We start from the raw sequence: 19159 nt of genomic DNA on the forward strand, positions 1-19159 counted from the left end.
TCCCATCGGTCCATCATCCCGTCGTGTTACCTCATTATTTTAAAGCAAACCAAATATTTATACTTGCATGCCTAGGATTATGGGTTAGGAAGGATTTAATTTTTTCGACGGGGCTTCATATAATTCAGATCGAACTTCACTACAGGTAAGTTCGTTTGATCTGTTAATTATATTACGCCTCGTCTTCATAATTAAGTATAACGTAGATGTTTAAAGAAATTTGCAACAATTATAAATATGTAGTCTATTTCTGGAAGAAACGAAATCATAAAAGCATGGTAATAAACGATTGTTCAACACTAAACAAAAGGCTACCTTTGTAACTTAAACCAAAATACATCTAAATAGTAATTAGAGATTAAGAGTGCAGAACAACCTCGGCAACATTTGACTTTTTTAACAGCGTTGATTAGCAAATGTTTTTGACTTTTCAGTCTATCCTGCTGCCAGCCTAATTATACCCATACTTGCTCCCTTACGAGCCGTGGCCCATATGGCGGCATGCCGTGTACTATGGGCAGTAAATATGGATGTATCAACACCACTACATTTGAGAACTGCCTTATCCATCTACTAATGGAGTTATTTTTAAAAGTAGTAAATAGTGAATTTCACTGGGAGTTTCTTAATTTTTGCGTTTTCTTTAAATATTGCACACCTAGTCACACATAATGAAGAATCTGTCTCATAAAATGGCAAAACTAGAGTTGGCTGTAATCTATTTAAACCAGACGTTTTGAGTCGCTTAGGAATTTTAATGGTGACGCCATCGTCAACTATCTCTATATTAGAGATATCAATACTAGCCAACGGCTGAACCCTTTGTCCAATACTAAACGCTAATAGTGCTGCTAACTTATACGTTAATTTTTGTAAGGAAATGTTATTAATAATAATTATTTAATTTATTCACGTATTAATATACAATGAAAAGGACACGGTTCAGATGAACAAAATAAGATATTTTGAGCCTCCGTGGAATGTTTTTATGTAGTTAAGGACATTAGACGGGTCCCAAGTAGAGCTGTATTTGGGTTTGATGGGACGCAAATAAAAGACTCCCTCAAAAAATATTTTTAGCCTAAACTCATTACCAAAATATAACCCTGCTATTTGAGCTATTCCACAAGTGTACGAGATCATGGCCCCGTAAGAAGCGCCTTTATTAAAAAAAAAAAACAATGTCAAAAATGTTAAGGCGTCTGGTACAGATACTGAAAATACATTTAGATTTTCTTGCTTGCAAAACTCTCACCAAAGTTTTAAACAGGGATTATACTGCTTAATGGTACCACTGATAATGGAAGCCATACAAATATCTCATAATGGGTGAGCCCTATCATAAGATTGAAGTAAATCTTTACTTGGGGTAAAATGAATTAATTTACTAACAAGCAGTACAACGAAAATGCCAGTTGCTTAATCTTCAATTATCTTATGCAAATAATGTAATATGATCGAGAAAGGTGGAAATGCATAAATATACAAAGTTGACCAGTTAATTGTAAACGCATCTACCGCATAATTTTCTGGATCTCTCAGCCAAGAAATAAACCGTTTACATATTTTATTAAGTCAATATCGGACCTATTAAATTGACGGGTTATTTTTTGAAATGCCTCATTATTTAACTCTCGACGCAAGCCGACGTCAAAACACCAATAAAGTGAGCAAATTCCATTTGACATTTGATAAAGACACGGTGTTGTCGAAACAATAGTCATGTCATAATATATAATTTCGTGAAAATCTGAACTTTTAGTTCTTATTTATTTTGAGCAAATTCCCTGAAAACTTGATAATTTTTTGTTTTTTAAGCTGCGTTAAAAAAATTGTCGTATTAACTGGGTTATAGGTAAAACCTGAGAAGGTGCAAATCTGGCGAGGAATGTAAGTGCTTTTAGAAAAGTTTATAATAAACCCTTAAAATTCCAATAATTTAAGTTTCCTGCGTTACGTTCACACTCTAAAAATGTGTTTCCTAATAATAAAAGGTCATCTAGATATAACACAGAGATGAATCCTTTTTTCCTTAAAAAACTTAAGATAGGTTTCATTAGCTTTGTAAGAATTAGACGAGCACAATTTAACCCGAATGGCATACAGGTAAACCGTAGGTATTTATTAGTTTTATAGCAATGTTATGATCCTCTATTTTGAAATGTTTAGCATTTATATATTCATTAAGATGTTTGAGATTTTGTTTAAACCTCTGTGAACCGTCTGGTTTTGGAGTAAGGAATATTCCCGACATAAAATGTTTTTTACAAGATTTAACTTGACTATAGCACCCTTCTCTAAAAGGTCATAAATTGAATCTTGGATCAGTTTTTGTTCACGTAAAGCCCATTTAGGCTCATGTGGTGCGCAAAATTGCAATGGGGGTCGTGCGAAAGGTATTTTGATACCCTGAATCCAAGACAAAACACACTTGTCTTTTATACGACCAGGCTTGATAAAAATATCTGAGTCTACCAGCAATTTTACTAGCCTTGTACTTTACTATTGGTATATGATCTTCTGTCCTTGTCTCTCCGGCTTGCGAAACCATTTGTCCCATGTTTTGTGATCCCGTCGGACTTTCCGAGGCGAACTCTTGGGGTTTAAAGGACGCTTAGGATATGAGCCTGTCCTCTAGGTCCTTTCCAAACAGCCATTCATGGTTTGGCGCATTTAGCTTCTTGTTGAAGTTCAGGGCTACGAGCTCTCTATGACAAAGCGTCTTTTGGTGAAATAAATCGTTTAACAACCGCCCAGCTTCGCCTGGTTGCTGAATAGCCGATATGGCTGCGCTAATCTGCGCCTGGATATCACACAACGTTTTGTCCCTTCGAACTATTGAATCTTAACAGGCACTAATCCCCAAAGAATTTAGCTTAGGGGGAAATTTCCTAATTAACTCTTGCCTTTACTCGTCACCAAGTCCCTTATCTGAAATTCCTGACCATATTTTTGAACGGTCTTTTGGAATTGGTGGACTCAAGTTAGACGCCTGGGTAACATTCTTTCCAAAAGAAATATTACCTCCTGATCCATACTGATGTCACTATCAGACTCAGAGCTTTGATCGCCATTTGATCGAATTCGAGAAGAACCGGCGTCGTCCTCCCGCCTATATGAACTAACAGAGGGAGCAACAGAATCTCGCTCTGTATGATGATTGGCCGTAAAAGCTTTGCCAACGATGCTAGAGGGGTCTCGTCCTCGGACCTCTCATCGCAGTTTTTACGCAAACTGGAACTTGGCTACGAAACTGCGTACCATGGCGGCGGCTGGGCCGATCACACTCAAAACTTTTTTGAGATTTGGCAACATCCTCGTGCCTTTGATCGGAAAGTGTGTCAACATCACCGTGACCCTGTTTAGCGGATTTGGCAACATCGTCGTGCCGTCGATTCCGCTTATCAGATTTGTCGCCATCTTTCTGCACCTGTGCCGCTTCTAAATCAGCCAGTTGTTTGCGTAAAACATTTTTTTTTTTAATTTAACATTATCCTCCTCTTCATCTGCAATTCCTTTTCCGTTTAGTTAAAACTTTTGGCATTCTAACGCTTACCTGGAGACCGCACAACGCAGAAAAACACTATACGTTCGTAACTACGTAACGCGAAACGCTCGGCCGAGCAAACGACGCGAGAACCACGCAGTTAGAAACGCAATGATCTAGGTAACACGCCGGGATGACGGACCGTTGGGAGCGGAGTGCAGGAAACAAAAAAAAAGTACTACGTTATACTTAATTATGAAGACGAGGCGTAATATAATAGTAATTGACCCGCTTTAATATTTGCTGTTTTCACTACGGTATCAGGATCATTCTGTAGTAAAACCGTACACCATCCTGCTTCGCACAGAACAGTGAGACGTCGTTCTTCCTCTTTTGCGCTATCGGCAGAGTTTAATAATGGTAGAACTTGTCTCAGGTCGGCACAGTAATTTCCAAAACAGCGCCACCACACGAAAGCTTGGGCAACTTTATTTCTTATTTCCAGTTTACGTTATCGATATGCACCCCCATTCTACACAGATAGAATAAGCAATTCTTATCATACCTTAATTTCTAACGGTGCCCAGCCAATCAGAATTATTTGTAATCGAAGAGCGCGGGAAGGATTATTCGAAATTAAGTTTCGGCAGCTAGTTATCAAGTCTTATTAAGCTTTTAACATGGAAATGAAAAAGTAAGTTTATACTTTTTGTGTTATGATTGATGTGTTTAATTTTTTTTTAGGGACAAACTGACTTGTCAATTTTGTAATTTGGGATTTTCGAGTACCTCAACCAAGAACCGACATATAAAAACAAAACACTCAGACCAAGATATAGGTTCCGCATTTGAAGGGTCCAAAAGAAATGGGCACATCATTTGCCCAATATGCCCAAACAAGACTTCTTTTCCATTTCACAGAGACTTAATTAAGCATTTAAATACTTATCACAACTTAACTATAAAGGAATCTACTTTGTATTTTAGAAATGTTGAAGAGTTTCTAGGTTGGAAAGCCCAGGAGAATAGGGGTGTGAAATATGCTTGCCTTACAAGAAGAAAAGACCCACGCGGTGAAGAAAAAAAAGTATATGAGTGCAACAGAAGTGATTACAAAGGTTAGTTATAGTAATGTTTAAGTATAATTATTATATTGTTATTAATTTTTAGGATTTGTAAGTTCAGCTAAAAAACGCAGTATGAAAACTGGAGGCAGTATTCATATTCGTGGAACATGTCCTTCTAGAATTATAGTTACCACTTCAGCCGGGGGTAAATATTTTTCAAAAGGTAACATAATTATTATTGCAGAATATCCATTTACTGTTTTTAGGATCTGTTATTGTAAAGTTTGTTGAAACCCATGTGGGACACTCCGATGAACTAAGGACCAAAAGATTGAAATCCAAACAAGAGATGATTGCTCCAAAATTAACTAACCAAAGGATAATGGAAGAGACCAGGCTACAGATACCATTTGAGGAAAAGCGAGAGGTGGTGGTACAGTAAGTGTTGTAACTAAATTCAAGTTTAATGTTGTTATTTGTTACAGATTATTTTGCAAGAAATGAATAGTTTTGCACGTAGCTTGGATAAGCAATCTTTTAGCGGATATGTAGATCTTTTTAGGAAATTTGAAATGGAACATCGAAACGCCAAAGAACATTTTAAAAAAAGGAAAATCAACAAAAAAAAGGAAGTAGAACATATTATTTTAAGTTTTTAATTTTAATATAGATAAATTGTATAATAAATTAATGTTTATTTATCAAAAATAATCAAGCTTTGTGTCGGCAAACATCTATCCACTAACCAGACTCCGCAGGCTATAGTTTCTACAAATAAAAATAATACTTCAGCAACCATTTTTCTTTTTAATCACTTGTTTTTCAAGGATGAAAAAAGTGTATTTGGACACAACTGAGACAAACACATTTATTTCAAGCAATAAAGTTCTATCTAATTTAAATGAAGTTATTCAAAGCACATAATTTATTTGATAAAAATTATGCCTAACTTCATTATAAAAGTAATTGGTTAGTTGCAGGTGTGGCAGGCTATACTTTAAATTATTATTCTGTGTTCCTTATATTTATTTGTAATAGTCTCTACAGTCTGAAGGTTGCGAAAATCATAGAATACCAAGATTAGTTTTGGTATGTTAATTAGTAATTCTGTATTGTACTCGACTGGTCGAATTTTTCCGGCCTCGCAAGTTTTCATAGCTTTTGTGTCCATTCTTTGTGGGAAACTGCGGTAGAATAGCGAGTGTGAAGAAAACAAACACATCAACGTGTTATAAACTGACTGATTTATTGACGGACACAGTTGGATATGACAGGTAGGAGGCGTCCTATTGCGAAACTTAATTGTATAGTTTTACAATAGAGGGCGCCATATACTAAGGCAAAATTAAATCAAAATACAATCGTTTTCAATATGCCCCAACATTCTTAACTGAAAAAGTATCATTCACAGACAAGCCTGTCGGCGGAGAACATGCTTTTTTAGAAGAATTTTCTTTAAGAAGTTACATTTTGACTGTTAAATTTGTGATCTAGCGATTGTCTCGTCTTACTGATTTACCTTACTTACATAGAAGGAAAAGTTCAGACCCACATTTAAACTCTTAAAGTCGAGCGCAATTAAGTACCGTAAAGTCTTTTTTTAACAATTTTGAATTTATTTTTTGGTTTTTTGCCTTCCAGAAAAACATGTTTTTCTCCATAACCATTCACCCGATCGGCAAAATTCAGCAGACGTGGAAGGTCCGGTGCTATAATATTTATATTATAGGCAAAAATCTAAAAGACTTTGTAAATTGTTCTTTTCCGAGTAAATTATTAGTGGCAAATCAAAAATCGTAGAAAATATAGCTAGTCGGTTCGAACGGTGTCATAGGCCGCACCAAGAGCTACAATTTTTGTATTTGGGGTTTTCGTCTATCACATTCGTTGCTCGGGATATTTGAAAAAATCCATATTGAAATCCTTATTTCGGTTACTGTCAACACGCGATGACGTCATTGATTATTACGGCGCACTGCATGGTTTCAGAAAAGTCTTATTTTCTCAAAAACCATTTGCTATTTGAGAAAAATTCTTGGACCAGGAAAACGTGGAAGATTCAGGGCTATAATCTCCATTTCCTGATTTTATTTAAATTATGTACAGGGTATGTCGATTATTGGTAAAAAAATCTAAATTGGTAAAAATTTGTTTTAAACAGTTTCGTAAATTGTGAAGAGTTTCAGGTTTAGTCTATCATACAGGATGCGCGGGATACTTGGAATATCATTGGAAATCGTTATTACTTTATATTTATTTATTTTTTTTATTTTTTATTTTTTATATTTATTTATATATTTTTTTAATTTCCAAAAAATATATAAAATTTGGGAGAAATATAACGCAAATAAAACAGATACTGGAATCAAAAGGACAGAAAAGAAAGAAACAATGACTACTCTGATTTTGCGACAGAAATAAATTTAGACATTTAGAATAAAAATTGAATTATTAGCCATGAAAAATTGTATATATTTAATGTCATTGTTTTTTCTTAGTGTAATTTAATAAGATTATACCCACCTAAATAAACAAACAAAATTATATTATTACCAAAACCTTTGAGTGCGTTTAAAGTGCAAATATTCGCGCTGCCTGGAGAATACCGTCTCTGTCAACTTCCTTTCGGGCAGTACTCATCCTGCGACATCTCAGGAATAGCCGTCCCTTATCCGAGAGGGAGAAAGGCACTCGATCGGTCGAAATGTTCCGGTCGCTAGAGCTTTCGCAGCTCTTGCGCCCGTCCTTGACTGAAAACGTGCCTCACACGGCCAAGCCTATCGGCAACCTGTTCAGTGCTCGCCAGGCTGTCCTGCTGAGACGGTACGTGGACGTCTATCGAAGACAAAGACATTCGCTGTATTACGCGTTCGCGGTTCTTACCCTGTGCCACTCCCCCCGCCGCGGGTACCACCCTCGTTTAAGGTTTATGCAATTACACCAGGCGAATTGTTAGACGTTTTTGTGGAATCGAGTGCAGTGATTTTAGTGCTCGTAGTTTTGTTTTGTTGCCGCCACACAGGTCAGTATCTCGGTGTCTATATACCGGGTGGCGCGATAAAGGGCATGGTCTGAAAATATTTATGGTTATACAAGTCGATTTATTTTTGACCAACTTTAACTAAATTTATCCAAATTATTTATTATAAAGTATTTAATAAAAAAAACGTTATTGATTAGTAACTATTTCTCTATGGATTAAATAATTAGTTACTGTGTTTTATACGATTTGGGAAAGCTTTGGCTTTAGGCTAAATCCATAGAATTAGCCAAAAAATAGCACTTTCGATAAATGAAATATGGGTTTTATTAGAAGAAAAAAAAATCAAACCCGTTCTTCAGAAATACTATAATTTTCTACCTATGCAATATTTTTTACAGTTATAAAAACAACTGATCCCCAAGAAATATATGGAAAAACTGGAAAAACGTCGAAATTTTGTTGCACAAATCAGGTTACACCATTTTCCAATTGTCTTGATGCGGGTAATCATTGGATTCATTCGTTTCCTCTAAGGCTCCGATCAATGCGTGTATGCAATGTATTCCCCACACGAGTGAGTTGTTTAATCGACCGCAAGATAAAAATAATTTTCACCCATTTTTTTTTTTAATGTCATTTGCAAAATTGGTTCCCCGTCTGATCGACTATCGATTTCTCCGAACAAATTGGAGCTAAGGATAACAATTTCTTAATAATCTAACGAACCCAATTATTTTAATTTTTTTTTTCGAGTTTGTCATTTGTACTATTCTTTTTTCTTCCATTTCTTAATATTCAAGTTTGTCAAGTAAACCATTAAACTTATATAAAAGAGATCTTAGAACGTGAATACTATAACATATTATTAATGTTGATTTTTTCTGCATGTTTACACTCCGTGAAAACTGAAATGAATTGCACTGTTAGATATAAACAATTTGAGTTATTTGCATATTACGATAAAAAACTAAAAGTCTCGTTTCTGGCATTACGATTACGTTTTGGTTCGGAGAAGTGGACAGTTGATCAGACGGCGATCCCCGCGAAATTCGCAAAAATTGATTTCCTTATGGAGCGGCGGTAATCAATTATACTTGGGATACATATCTAAAACAAATATAATGTAGACTTGAAATGCGCGGCAACACCGTTAGAGCCGCTTCAATGGGCCAACAATTAATGATAATAATTTTATGCTTCCGGTGTTGCTCATTTGTTGTATGTGGAGCTTAAGCAAACGATAAAGACCGACGTGAATATTTAACAGAAAAAAGATCCTTAAAAAATATACAAAATATACATGGGTATAAATTACAAGGTAATAAAAGTTTTCGTTCTCCAAACAGGTAGATGCTGTAAATACACTCGCAGCGCTTATTATGTATATTCTTTTTGATGTAATAAATAACCTATAAGTACAGTTATAGAACCGCCGTTAAAATTCCTCTCTCGATGTTCAACGTGCCGGTGGTCGTGGCCACTGCATGTTGTATACGTATTTAGTGGCCTCTTCTTCATAAAATTGAAAGTTTTTAACCTATTTCTTGGATATTACTTATTAACATACAGAAAATTATTTATTGTTATTGTTATTTATTATTTGGAATCCTGGATGTGATAGATTTAGTAGATTTCACCCTCACTCGGAAACAGGTTAACCCATTGGTGAAACAAGATTTATTAGATTGCTTAATAGTATCTTTAGACCATTATTATTTTGAATTTATGGACGGGTTTACATCTCTAAGGACGGTTTGATTATGGGAAACCCACTTAGTCCTTTGTTAGCCGAGATTTTTGGGGATAATTTGGAAAATATCATACAAAAACATCCTTTAGGTAAAAGTTATCTATGGTGGTATAGATACGAGGATGAGGTCTTTGCTTGCTTTGCTGGAACGGACAGTCAATTGAATTTTTTTTAATTACATTAACTCATTACATAATCGTATAAAATTCACTATCGAGATTAAACAGGATAACTCTATTAATTTTTTAGACTTAACTATTACGAAAACGCAAAACATATTAGATTTTTCCATTTACCAAAACTTTTACACACGGACACAGTCATACATAACGGCTCAAATCACCCTTATACACACAAAATGGCTGTATTTCACTCTTTTATTCATACGCCACTCTCAATATAACATTGCAACAAAGAACTTAATATCATTAAACAAATTGCACTGAACAACGGCTACAATCCGTCCATTATCGATAACATTATAAATTAAGAAACAAATCTAGACAGCAGTAAACTCTATTTAGCCAAAACCTAATACAGAACACGAACAATTTAAAACAATTACATACATAGTGAAAAAGTTTCAAAACATTTGTCAACATGTGGTTTAAAAATAGCTTTCAAAACCAACAACGCATTAGGAAAATTTTTAAAAAACGATAAAACGAAATGTCCAAAATCTCAAAAATCAGGTGTCTACAGGTTGAAATGCGGATATTGTCCTAAAATTTATATTGGACAAACAGGTAGATGTTTCAAGAAATGCATTAACGAACATAAAAGAGCGTTTTGAAACAATAATCTAAATTCTAATTATTCTACATACTTAAACACAGAAAAATACATTTTTGACGACAATTTTGATATTTTACATACAGCCACAAAAATTAAAAAATTAAATTTTATGGAGATTAACAAAATGATCAATTAGATTTAAATACCTCTCCTTTATTAAACTTAAATTCTCACAACTTTAATTAAGGTTTTATGGTCATTTTTCGGTATATGTAGTAGCAGGTAGTATGTAAATATTACATTTGAAAAAGACACGGTGTTCTCGAAACAATTGTCATGTGAATATATATAATTTCGTGAAAAACTGAACTTTTAGTTCTTATTTATTTTGAATTATAATGTCAGACGCGGGTCGAATTTTAAAGTTTTAATTATATGTTGATGAATGCGCCAGTCCTTCGAGATAATTTTGTTTCGCATTGTGTCGCTTAGTGAAAGAGATCAGCGGCAAATTTTCCGTTTGTTCACGTGCCACACGCAACGCACTTTGATTTTTTTGAGTGTCTTAAGCGCGATTTTCACATTCACCGGAAGGAGAAACGCATAAATATTTGGCTAACCGTATGTTTACGTTAGCGATTTAGTTTTTAGTATGGAGAGTTTCTCACGGTAGCAGTTCGTTGGGATTTTTTGTAATTTTTGTATGATTGATCTTCTCCGATACCTATACATACACAAAATCTATATTCTAATCAACTAAAAAATTGCAAAAAAAAATCTGAAAAAATAATAACTGCATTGGTAGTAGCGTTTTGACATCTTGGTTCGTTTTCGATTAATTTAATATTATAACCATTTTTTTTATGAATATATTAAATTGACTAACGAAAATAAATAAATTGTTGAATACTAACCATCTATGGCATGAATGATGCGTTGTGTTTGATCAGTTAAAAAGAAAATTTGTCTTCATGGTAATTCTGACAATACGTTTGTTTATGTATAGAAATAACGCACACCAAATATCAAAACTCCAAACCCAATATTTAATTTGCAATAAATAATTCCTATTCCAATTCATAATTCATAAACGCGCGGGAATGATCGTGACGTCATACCGCTGATTTTCGATCGATACGGCCACATGTTATAATGTTATGCTCAGGTTATAGGCCGAGAATTATATTGTTTTAGAATTATATACAGTGAAAACTCCCTATAGCGAAACTCTGTATAACGCAAAACTCTGTATTACGAAAAAAAATTGTTGTACGATTAGGCCTCCATACAAAGCTATGTATTAATCCACTCTGTATAACGAATTTCTCACTTTCTATACCGAAAGAAAAAAGGACACACTTAGTGAATACGGCGAGCATGGCGAGTAAGCGAAAAATTCTATCTCTATATGATAAAGTTGCTTTAATTCGGTAGATAGAACGGCGGGAAAAGAAAAGTGACGTGGGACGTCGATTTGGAAGTGCAAAGAAAAAATCATGACATGACTGAAGCGGCATGTAGTTCTAGTAAAAAACTAAGAAAGCCAATGTTGTTCAAGTTAGAAATGAATTATTTCTGTCAAGAGAGATGCTTTGTCCATCTTTTAAACTTCTTTCCACATTTTACTATTTAAGTTAGTGATTAAAACTAATTTTTAATTAGACAGTAAGTGTTAATACTAAATATAAATAATGATATTTTATTTCGACTTGAAACATGATTTGGCGTCAAATTAGGGTTTTATTTGGTAAGATTGACAGTCCAATTTTTGGAAAATAATTTTTTTAATTCTCTGAGTACTTTCTTTTTAATGACCATGGGTTGTTTTACCAATGTATAATGTCGTCGCATTTTAAAGAAATGAAAGCGAGCATTGATGAGATCGTTTTTCGAAAAGGTCTGCTTGACATTTTGTGACCTACCCGATGTATTGTTTCGCCAAGCCTTAACAAATTTGATTTTTTCTTAAATGCCATCTGACGTTCTCATAAGCTCATTGAAAGTCGATTAGGGGGAAGGTGAAAATTTTTGCTAAATATCAACGCCTTACAGTACAGAGTGTCCTATTTTTCTAGGTATAACAAGCATTTTGTCGTTATCAAACATTGTAAATTATCCAGAAAATTAATTTTCATTTAAGTAAATAAGAGTAAAATTCCATGATTACGCATTTTTTGCCAAAAAAAAATGTGCGCCAATCGACGAAACTGATTGACTATTAATTGCATTTTTCGATATGGAAAAAGATCGTAATTACCCATTTTTTCGAATCGTTTCGATAAGCGCTTGGTTGATATTTAACGTTTACTCTAATAAAAACGCTGATCGGAAAGTAAACAATTATTTAAAGAAAACTAAAGTGCCTCTTATAACATTTAATATTTTTGAGCTCTATTTAGCAAATCTCAAACACCGATTTATCTTTAAAGATAGTTTAGAAACACCCCCATAAGACGTGCTCACAAAAACTCAGAAAACACATTTTGTAAAATGTTTTGAAGGCGGTAAGAAAGTCCCCGAAATTCCCAAAATAAATAATCTCCTTACCTTACTTTATAATAAGGGTCTCTTGAATCCTGGAATTTAATGAATTACCAAAAAATATGAAAACTTGTGATAGTCTTGGCATCATGCTATATTCACTTTGTGTTGATAAGTGCTAAAATTTAGATTTATTTGTAAACCTATCTTTCCAAGATACAACGGGATGCTTTTTATGGTCCTTTGTACTGTACGCAACCTAAATTGTCCATAAATAAATAAATTAAAACAAAAATCTTTTAAGTGTTAGCTTAGCATTGGACTATTTTATTTGATGAAGGGTAATGGGTAAACAAAGGATATTTCTACTACCATTTCTGGCAATGGAATGATCTGTCAGCAGAATATTTATTTTTACCTTTGTCAGTTAAATTTAAGATAGATTTGGAGACCAGTGCTAGTGAACTAAATGAACAACTGGATTTCGGGCATCAAAACTAGCATATTGGAGCATTTTCGATGGTTTTAGCTTTTTAAATTACAAGTTCCAAATATATTTAGTTTAAAAAGAACTACCTAAGCATTCAAGGTCTGAGTTGAGTTGAATATGTGTGTGTAACGGGGTTGTCTGTTCTCTCTGTTGTATATTCTAATAATATTATTCTGTTTATTTATTCTGTACTTAAAAAAGCCAGTTTATTATTATTATTATTCGCTATACATTTCCTACATTTGTATCGTATGAAACATTAGCACCTATACTATCACCGGCACGGTCTCATCTCGATTCAGACAATAGAAGGACAGATTGAAGCCTTCCAATTACCGCTAATTTCTTAATTTGAAAATTTCGTCCTTGTTTCGATTCGACCCATGGGAAACTCTCTGACACACATTTTCGGTCCACATTTTTTACCCGGCTAGTTATGAAAGCCGCACACACACTGAGAATCTCACGCAACATCTATTTTTCGCTTTGTCGACGTTATACAATCCGCATTTAGAAAAGTCAGTTGCCACTTTCACGTGGAATTCCACGTGTTGTCGTCGATTTTCCTTGGTTGCGAGGCACGTGACCCATGGCCAAAGGGAGTTTTTGCACGTGGGAGAGTCGGTTTTCATGTACACCGTTTGCCAAATAAAACGATCCACTAGACGATCTGGAAATCCAGAGGAGATATATAAAAACAAACAAAAAGTGAAGTAAAAAAAGTTCATTAAATCTATCTATTAAGTTTAGTTAAAAATATTCCTCTTAAAATGCTCTTTTCATCTGGCATCAAAACAACAAAGAAATATCAAAATATTTAAAAATGTAGTTTTTGTTGTTTTTCATATTTATTTTAAAAAGTATGGAGTAATTTATCTTTAAAAGAAGTAATATCATTATTTTAACCAAGGATTCCAAAAATGTCGAAATATAGTGTGTTCCATTGAAAATAATAGAGTTGTTGACACTTTTTTTCGTTTCTCCTATGTGTTTCCAGGTCGTATCTATAAGAGCTGTACATTAAAATAAAAAGCGGTAACCAGTGTATTATAGTTATTTTTTAATATTGTGAATGATATACATTAATTTATGTTAGCTGTACAATAAAACAGTTAACGATATAACAATCTATAGGAGCTGTACATCAAAACAAAAAGCAGTGACCTGTGAACGACATTCATTAATCTATAATACCTGTACATTAAAGTAATGAACAATAACCATTGATATACGATATCATGTTATAAATGTTGGTAACAATATAAATTAATCTATAAGAGGTGTGCATTAAAACAAAAAGCAGTGATCATGGATGTATTATAGTTATTTATTAACATTGTGAACGAAATATTTTAATCTACATTCAAACAATTAACAATATACATTAATCTATAAAAGCTGTACATTAAAACAATAAGCATGATCATAGATGCAATATAGTTATTCATAAACATTGTATATATATATGTATATATATATATATATATATATATATATATATATATATATATATATATATATATATATATATATATATATATATATATATATATATATATATATATATATATATATATATATATATATATATATATATATATATATATATATATATATATATATATATATATATATATATATATATATATATATATATATATATATATATATATATATATATATATATATATATATATATATATATATATATATATATATATATATATATATATATATATATATATATATATATATATATATATATATATATATATATATATATATATATATATATATATATATATATATATATATATATATATATATATATATATGTTAATGTTAATAATAACTTTAATACATCCATGATCACTGCTTTTTGATCGATGTTTAAAGGTCAAGGAAATCTCAGAAATTACTAAGCTTTCTGATAGAATCCTGCATGATCATTTGTATGCATAAGGTTAGTGCGAGATGGGTTAGTAAAAACCTTTCCGCTATTCAAAAACAACGCCGCGTCCAGTGCGCGCGGTCTTTTTTGGAACTCTGTGGGTCGGAACCGAAGCCTGTGATAGAAACTATTGTGACGGGAGATGAAACTATAGTTCTCTATTATGACCCTCTATCGAAAGAATCAATGGAGTGGCATCGTAAGGATAAAGCACCTCCAAGGAAATTCAGAGTCTGCCAGTCAACAAAAAAGGTGATGGCCACGATCTTTTGGGATTGTGAAGGAATTCTTTTGATAGATTTTAAAGAAACAAAACGTCGAGGAAAATTGACGAGAGGCGTGCGTCTTTTGCACGATAATGCAGCTGTCCATACTGCTGGTGTTGCACAAGCTGCCATTTTAGATAGATCATCCTCCCTATAGTTCAGATCTGGCCGCCAGCGACGATATTTGAAAAAGGACTTACGTGGACCGCGGTTTAACGACAAAGTTAAGTTAAAAGAGGCTGTTTTGGCTCATTTTGCAGACAAACCAAAGGAATATTTTTTTAAAGGGATCGAGTTGTTAATAAAAAGATGTAGTAAGTGTATTGAAGTTAAGGGTGATTATATTATATTGGGGATTATATTATATATATATATATATATATATATATATATATATATATATATATATATATATATATATATATATATATATATATATATATATATATATATGTATATATATATATATATATATATATATATATATATATATATATATAATGCCGGTACTATTTTTTTAAAAATAATTTCACAGGATTATTATTATTATTGTTTTGGTTGATGCGCCATGAGTTCTAAATATCAAAAAAAAAATTTTTTTTTATTCTCCTTCACTGGAAATCTATTAAAAATATGTTAATCAGGGCTCCCGTATAGGAAAAATCGTTCATCATTTAAGGGCCTGTAAACGTAATTTTTGATATAAAATCGAAGATTTTGTTTGTAAGATATTATACATGAAATACGTCTCGAATTTCCAAAAGTGCAATAATGTACAAAATATGAACGGTGAACGAAATATTCCTTGTATATGAAAATTAAAAAATCAACTATTTTTTCTATCTTTCGTAGTGTCTGAGTTTAGGGGGTAGGTACTTTATTTTGGACACCCTGTACACTGTTGTTTCTAATTTTAAAGATAATATAGGGGATAACAAATTAATTTTTCGCTGTTTGTTATTATTAATAGAATCAATTTTCCTTATTGTTTTGTTTTATTTTATTGAAAGTAAAGCCGATATCCGAAATTTCAATTTTTTTGTGAAACGTTAACTGCGTTAAATAAATGAAATTAGTTAGTTGATGGTTGTATGTGAGCCCAGAAATTTAAAATCACCGTTATAAGCTGTTGTGAAGACTATTTTGACTTAGCCTTAAGCTTGATCAATGTACTGAGTTGGCCAGAGTCCTTTATAAATAATCTAAATATCTAATTAGGTAATTATTTAAAAAAAAATACATTATTTAGAGTCTTTATAGAAAATTTACATAATTTTACTTATTACATATGGACAATGGACTTCATAAGTTTGAACTAATTAGTCGATTTATTTATGAATTTTATAATAATAATAATAGTATATATTACATACCGCAAAAAAGGGAATGGAAAACAATTTTTAAAAAGATCATGCGTCAATACATAAAAATGAAAAAAAATGCTGTCCAATATTTCATTAACAGACCGCCACTTAGGCTCATTATCTTTCAATAATAGATTGATCGTAAAGAGGGGATTCCCTTTGCTTTATTAGGAACGGCATTGTGCCATTTGTAAACACAGCATTAAAATGATTTTTCGAACTCTCTGTATTACACTTTCTTGATGCAAACAAGATTAAAGTTAAGGTTAAGTTTTCGTTGATAAAAGGTGACGATTAGGATATAGGCTCTTTGTGCTTAATGTCGCGCTTGAAAAACAAATCACTATCAAGGGTCAACGCAATGTTGATCTTTAACACACATTCGAAAGCAAAGTCTAATTAGTTTTAGGTGAAACCTTTGCCTTGCATACGTAAAGTCCAATCACAAAATTATTAATTTTCCAGGAGTGCGGTTTTATATTATTGATACAATTGAAACTTGTCACATCAGAGAGTTTTTATGGTTGTGGTTTGCTTTATTTTTCAATCCTAAGAAGAGTGAAAATATTGAACATTATATATTTTTTAAATATATATTTTTAAAATAGAGAGAAAAAAAAATAAATTTTTAGTTTCAAAAAATTGCTCACTATGATACAAAAATATATTTTTTCTTCAAAAAATTTAGTTAAAAAAAAGTTAAACATAAAATTATATTTTCTACTCCCGTCTGTAAAATACCTAATTACACACCCATCTGCCGTGCGGGAAGCGTCAATTTACCACGTCACCACGTAAAAAGTTTACCGAGCGTGTTGCATACTATACTTTTTCTAAGACTGTTCGTTTTGGGTATATTTTCGAAAAACAACACGAATATGTTCACTGACATGGCCGTCAGACAAACGTCAAAATTCAGCCGCTCGGTAAAATCAAGGAAATGTGCGAAGTGGCTCGGATCCGTGGGAAACGCAACTGACGTGGTAAAGTGACACTTCCCGTAGGCTAGATCGGGGTATAATTAGGTATTTTACAGATGGGAGTAGAAAAACACAATTGACATTGACACTGTGGAAGTGCTCTGTATAAGGAAAAGTTTTTAAGGGTGAAACTTTACGTCCTTCCTCATTAATCTTCTGAACAGGTAAATTTAAAACTTTTTCTCTCGTTTCACTCTTTAAAGTTCTTCTTAGTGAATTTATTTATTTGTTGTCCCTTGTTTGACGTTTTTATCTAATATAATTTTAACAAACTCTTCTGAAAATTATCACTGTTGGTGCTTGTGATTGAATAAAATACATCCAACCCTCTTCATATGTACTTTTTAATTTTTCCAAGCATTTTAAACATTTTATTTGCTGTCCGAGCCTCCGAGAGTGAACTATCATTGAGTTTAAAATGCTGAAATTTAAAATATTTGTTAAAGTACCTTGTCGAGTTTAAGTTTATAGAGAAACATTGCCCAATGTTCCTTTACCGCCTGAACCAGTAATTACTCCATGGAGAACGTGGTTAGACGCAGCCTTATTTCACGCGAATCACTTTAGTCAAATAAAAAACATTCACACTTATGTGAATGGCTGTTAAGTACAAGTATTCCCCTTAATAAAAAGTACATTAAGAAAAAATTATGTAAGTTCCATTTACAAAAATATAATTCAAGACATAAGAAATCATATTAAATATCAGCGTCTTTACATTATTGTAGACGAGACAGCAGATGCTTGTGGTCGTTATGTCGCGAATTTATTAGCTGCTGTTTTCAATGAAAATCTTTTACCAAAATCTTTTTTAATAAGTACAAAACAATTGGAACAATAGAGATTGTTCGATTAGTAAATGAAAGCTTAATTCCTTTTTCTACTCCAGATATACTACCGACTGATAAAATACCTCTCTTAGTCACCGCGCAGCAGAGTATATGACCAAAGCAGGGTTAAAAATTTTTTTTTAATAAAAAATTAATCTACGTGACTTGCTTAGCGCATGGAATAAATAGAGTTGCTGAGGAAATTAGATGTCAGTTTCCATTAGTTAATTTTTTAAAAAAATAAAATATTTGTTAAAGCATCTCTTCGAGTTCAAGTTTATAGAGAAATATTGCCAAATGTTCCTTTACATCCTGAACGCGTAATTACTTGATGGGGAACGTGGTTAGACGCAGCCTTATTTCACGCGAATCACTTTAATCAAATAGAAAACGTTATATTAGACGTTTCAGATTCAGCTGATTCAATTAAAAAAAACTAAAAAATTATATGGAAAATGTAAATTTATAAATCGGTTCGCATATATCAAAGCTAATTTTAGTTTTTTAAGTGGCTTTATTAAATAATTAGAGACCGAACAAATGTCTTCGGTAAAGTGCGAATATTTGTTGAAAAATGATGGGTTTCAAAAGTTACTTAAAATTTCAAAAATTTTATCATTAGATGCCACGCTTGATAATCATTTACATTATTTGGAACCAGAACATCTTGCATCATTTCAATTCGTGCCAATTACTTTGGTCGACGTCGAAAGGACGTTCTCCAAGTACAAAAGCGATAAAAGACAAAAACTAACCATAGAAAATTTAGAACAGC

General features: G+C 32.6%; 2 protein-coding genes across 6 annotated transcripts in view; both read left to right on the forward strand.

The window, feature by feature from the left end:
• Positions 1–21: 21 nt before the first annotated feature.
• LOC132706013 (uncharacterized) lies at positions 22–5381 on the forward strand. Of its 4 annotated transcripts, XM_060677045.1 has the most exons (7): positions 22–145; positions 435–3722; positions 3993–4181; positions 4232–4605; positions 4658–4759; positions 4821–4987; positions 5040–5381. In XM_060677045.1, the coding sequence occupies exons 3-7, from the start codon at positions 4168–4170 to the stop codon at positions 5211–5213; spliced, it is 831 nt and encodes a 276-aa protein (XP_060533028.1). In that variant the 5' UTR covers positions 22–145; positions 435–3722; positions 3993–4167; the 3' UTR covers positions 5214–5381. The 4 variants fall into 4 exon arrangements, with proteins under 4 accessions (XP_060533028.1, XP_060533029.1, XP_060533027.1 ...); XM_060677046.1 differs by lacking the exon at positions 435–3722 and having other exon boundaries at positions 42–145; XM_060677044.1 differs by lacking the exons at positions 22–145; positions 435–3722 and adding an exon at positions 3758–3923.
• A 300-nt stretch (positions 5382–5681) lies between these two features.
• LOC132706393 (uncharacterized) overlaps positions 5682–19159 on the forward strand; it is a 79622-nt gene continuing 66144 nt past the window's right edge. The window contains exon 1 of one of the 2 annotated variants that reach the window (XM_060677712.1): positions 5682–5828. In XM_060677712.1, coding sequence (XP_060533695.1) covers positions 5822–5828 — 7 coding nt within the window. In that variant the 5' untranslated portion in view covers positions 5682–5821. Of the gene's footprint in view, positions 5829–7344; positions 7577–19159 lie in introns of those variants that run through there. The other variant, XM_060677713.1, reaches the window with a different exon arrangement.

Source organism: Cylas formicarius, unplaced genomic scaffold (assembly GCF_029955315.1).
Source record: "Cylas formicarius isolate icCylForm1 unplaced genomic scaffold, icCylForm1.1 PGA_scaffold_8__14_contigs__length_24414737, whole genome shotgun sequence".
Taxonomy (NCBI): Eukaryota; Metazoa; Arthropoda; class Insecta; order Coleoptera; family Brentidae; genus Cylas; species Cylas formicarius.

What these genes read in the sequence shown, in the direction of transcription:
- LOC132706013 (XM_060677045.1), top strand. An exon ending in AGTTACCACTTCAGCCGGGG is followed by an intron (nt 4,760 to 4,820) that starts GTAAATATTTTT and finishes TACTGTTTTTAG; the next exon opens with GATCTGTTATTGTAAAGTTT. An exon ending in AGGAAAAGCGAGAGGTGGTG is followed by an intron (nt 4,988 to 5,039) that starts GTACAGTAAGTG and finishes TATTTGTTACAG; the next exon opens with ATTATTTTGCAAGAAATGAA.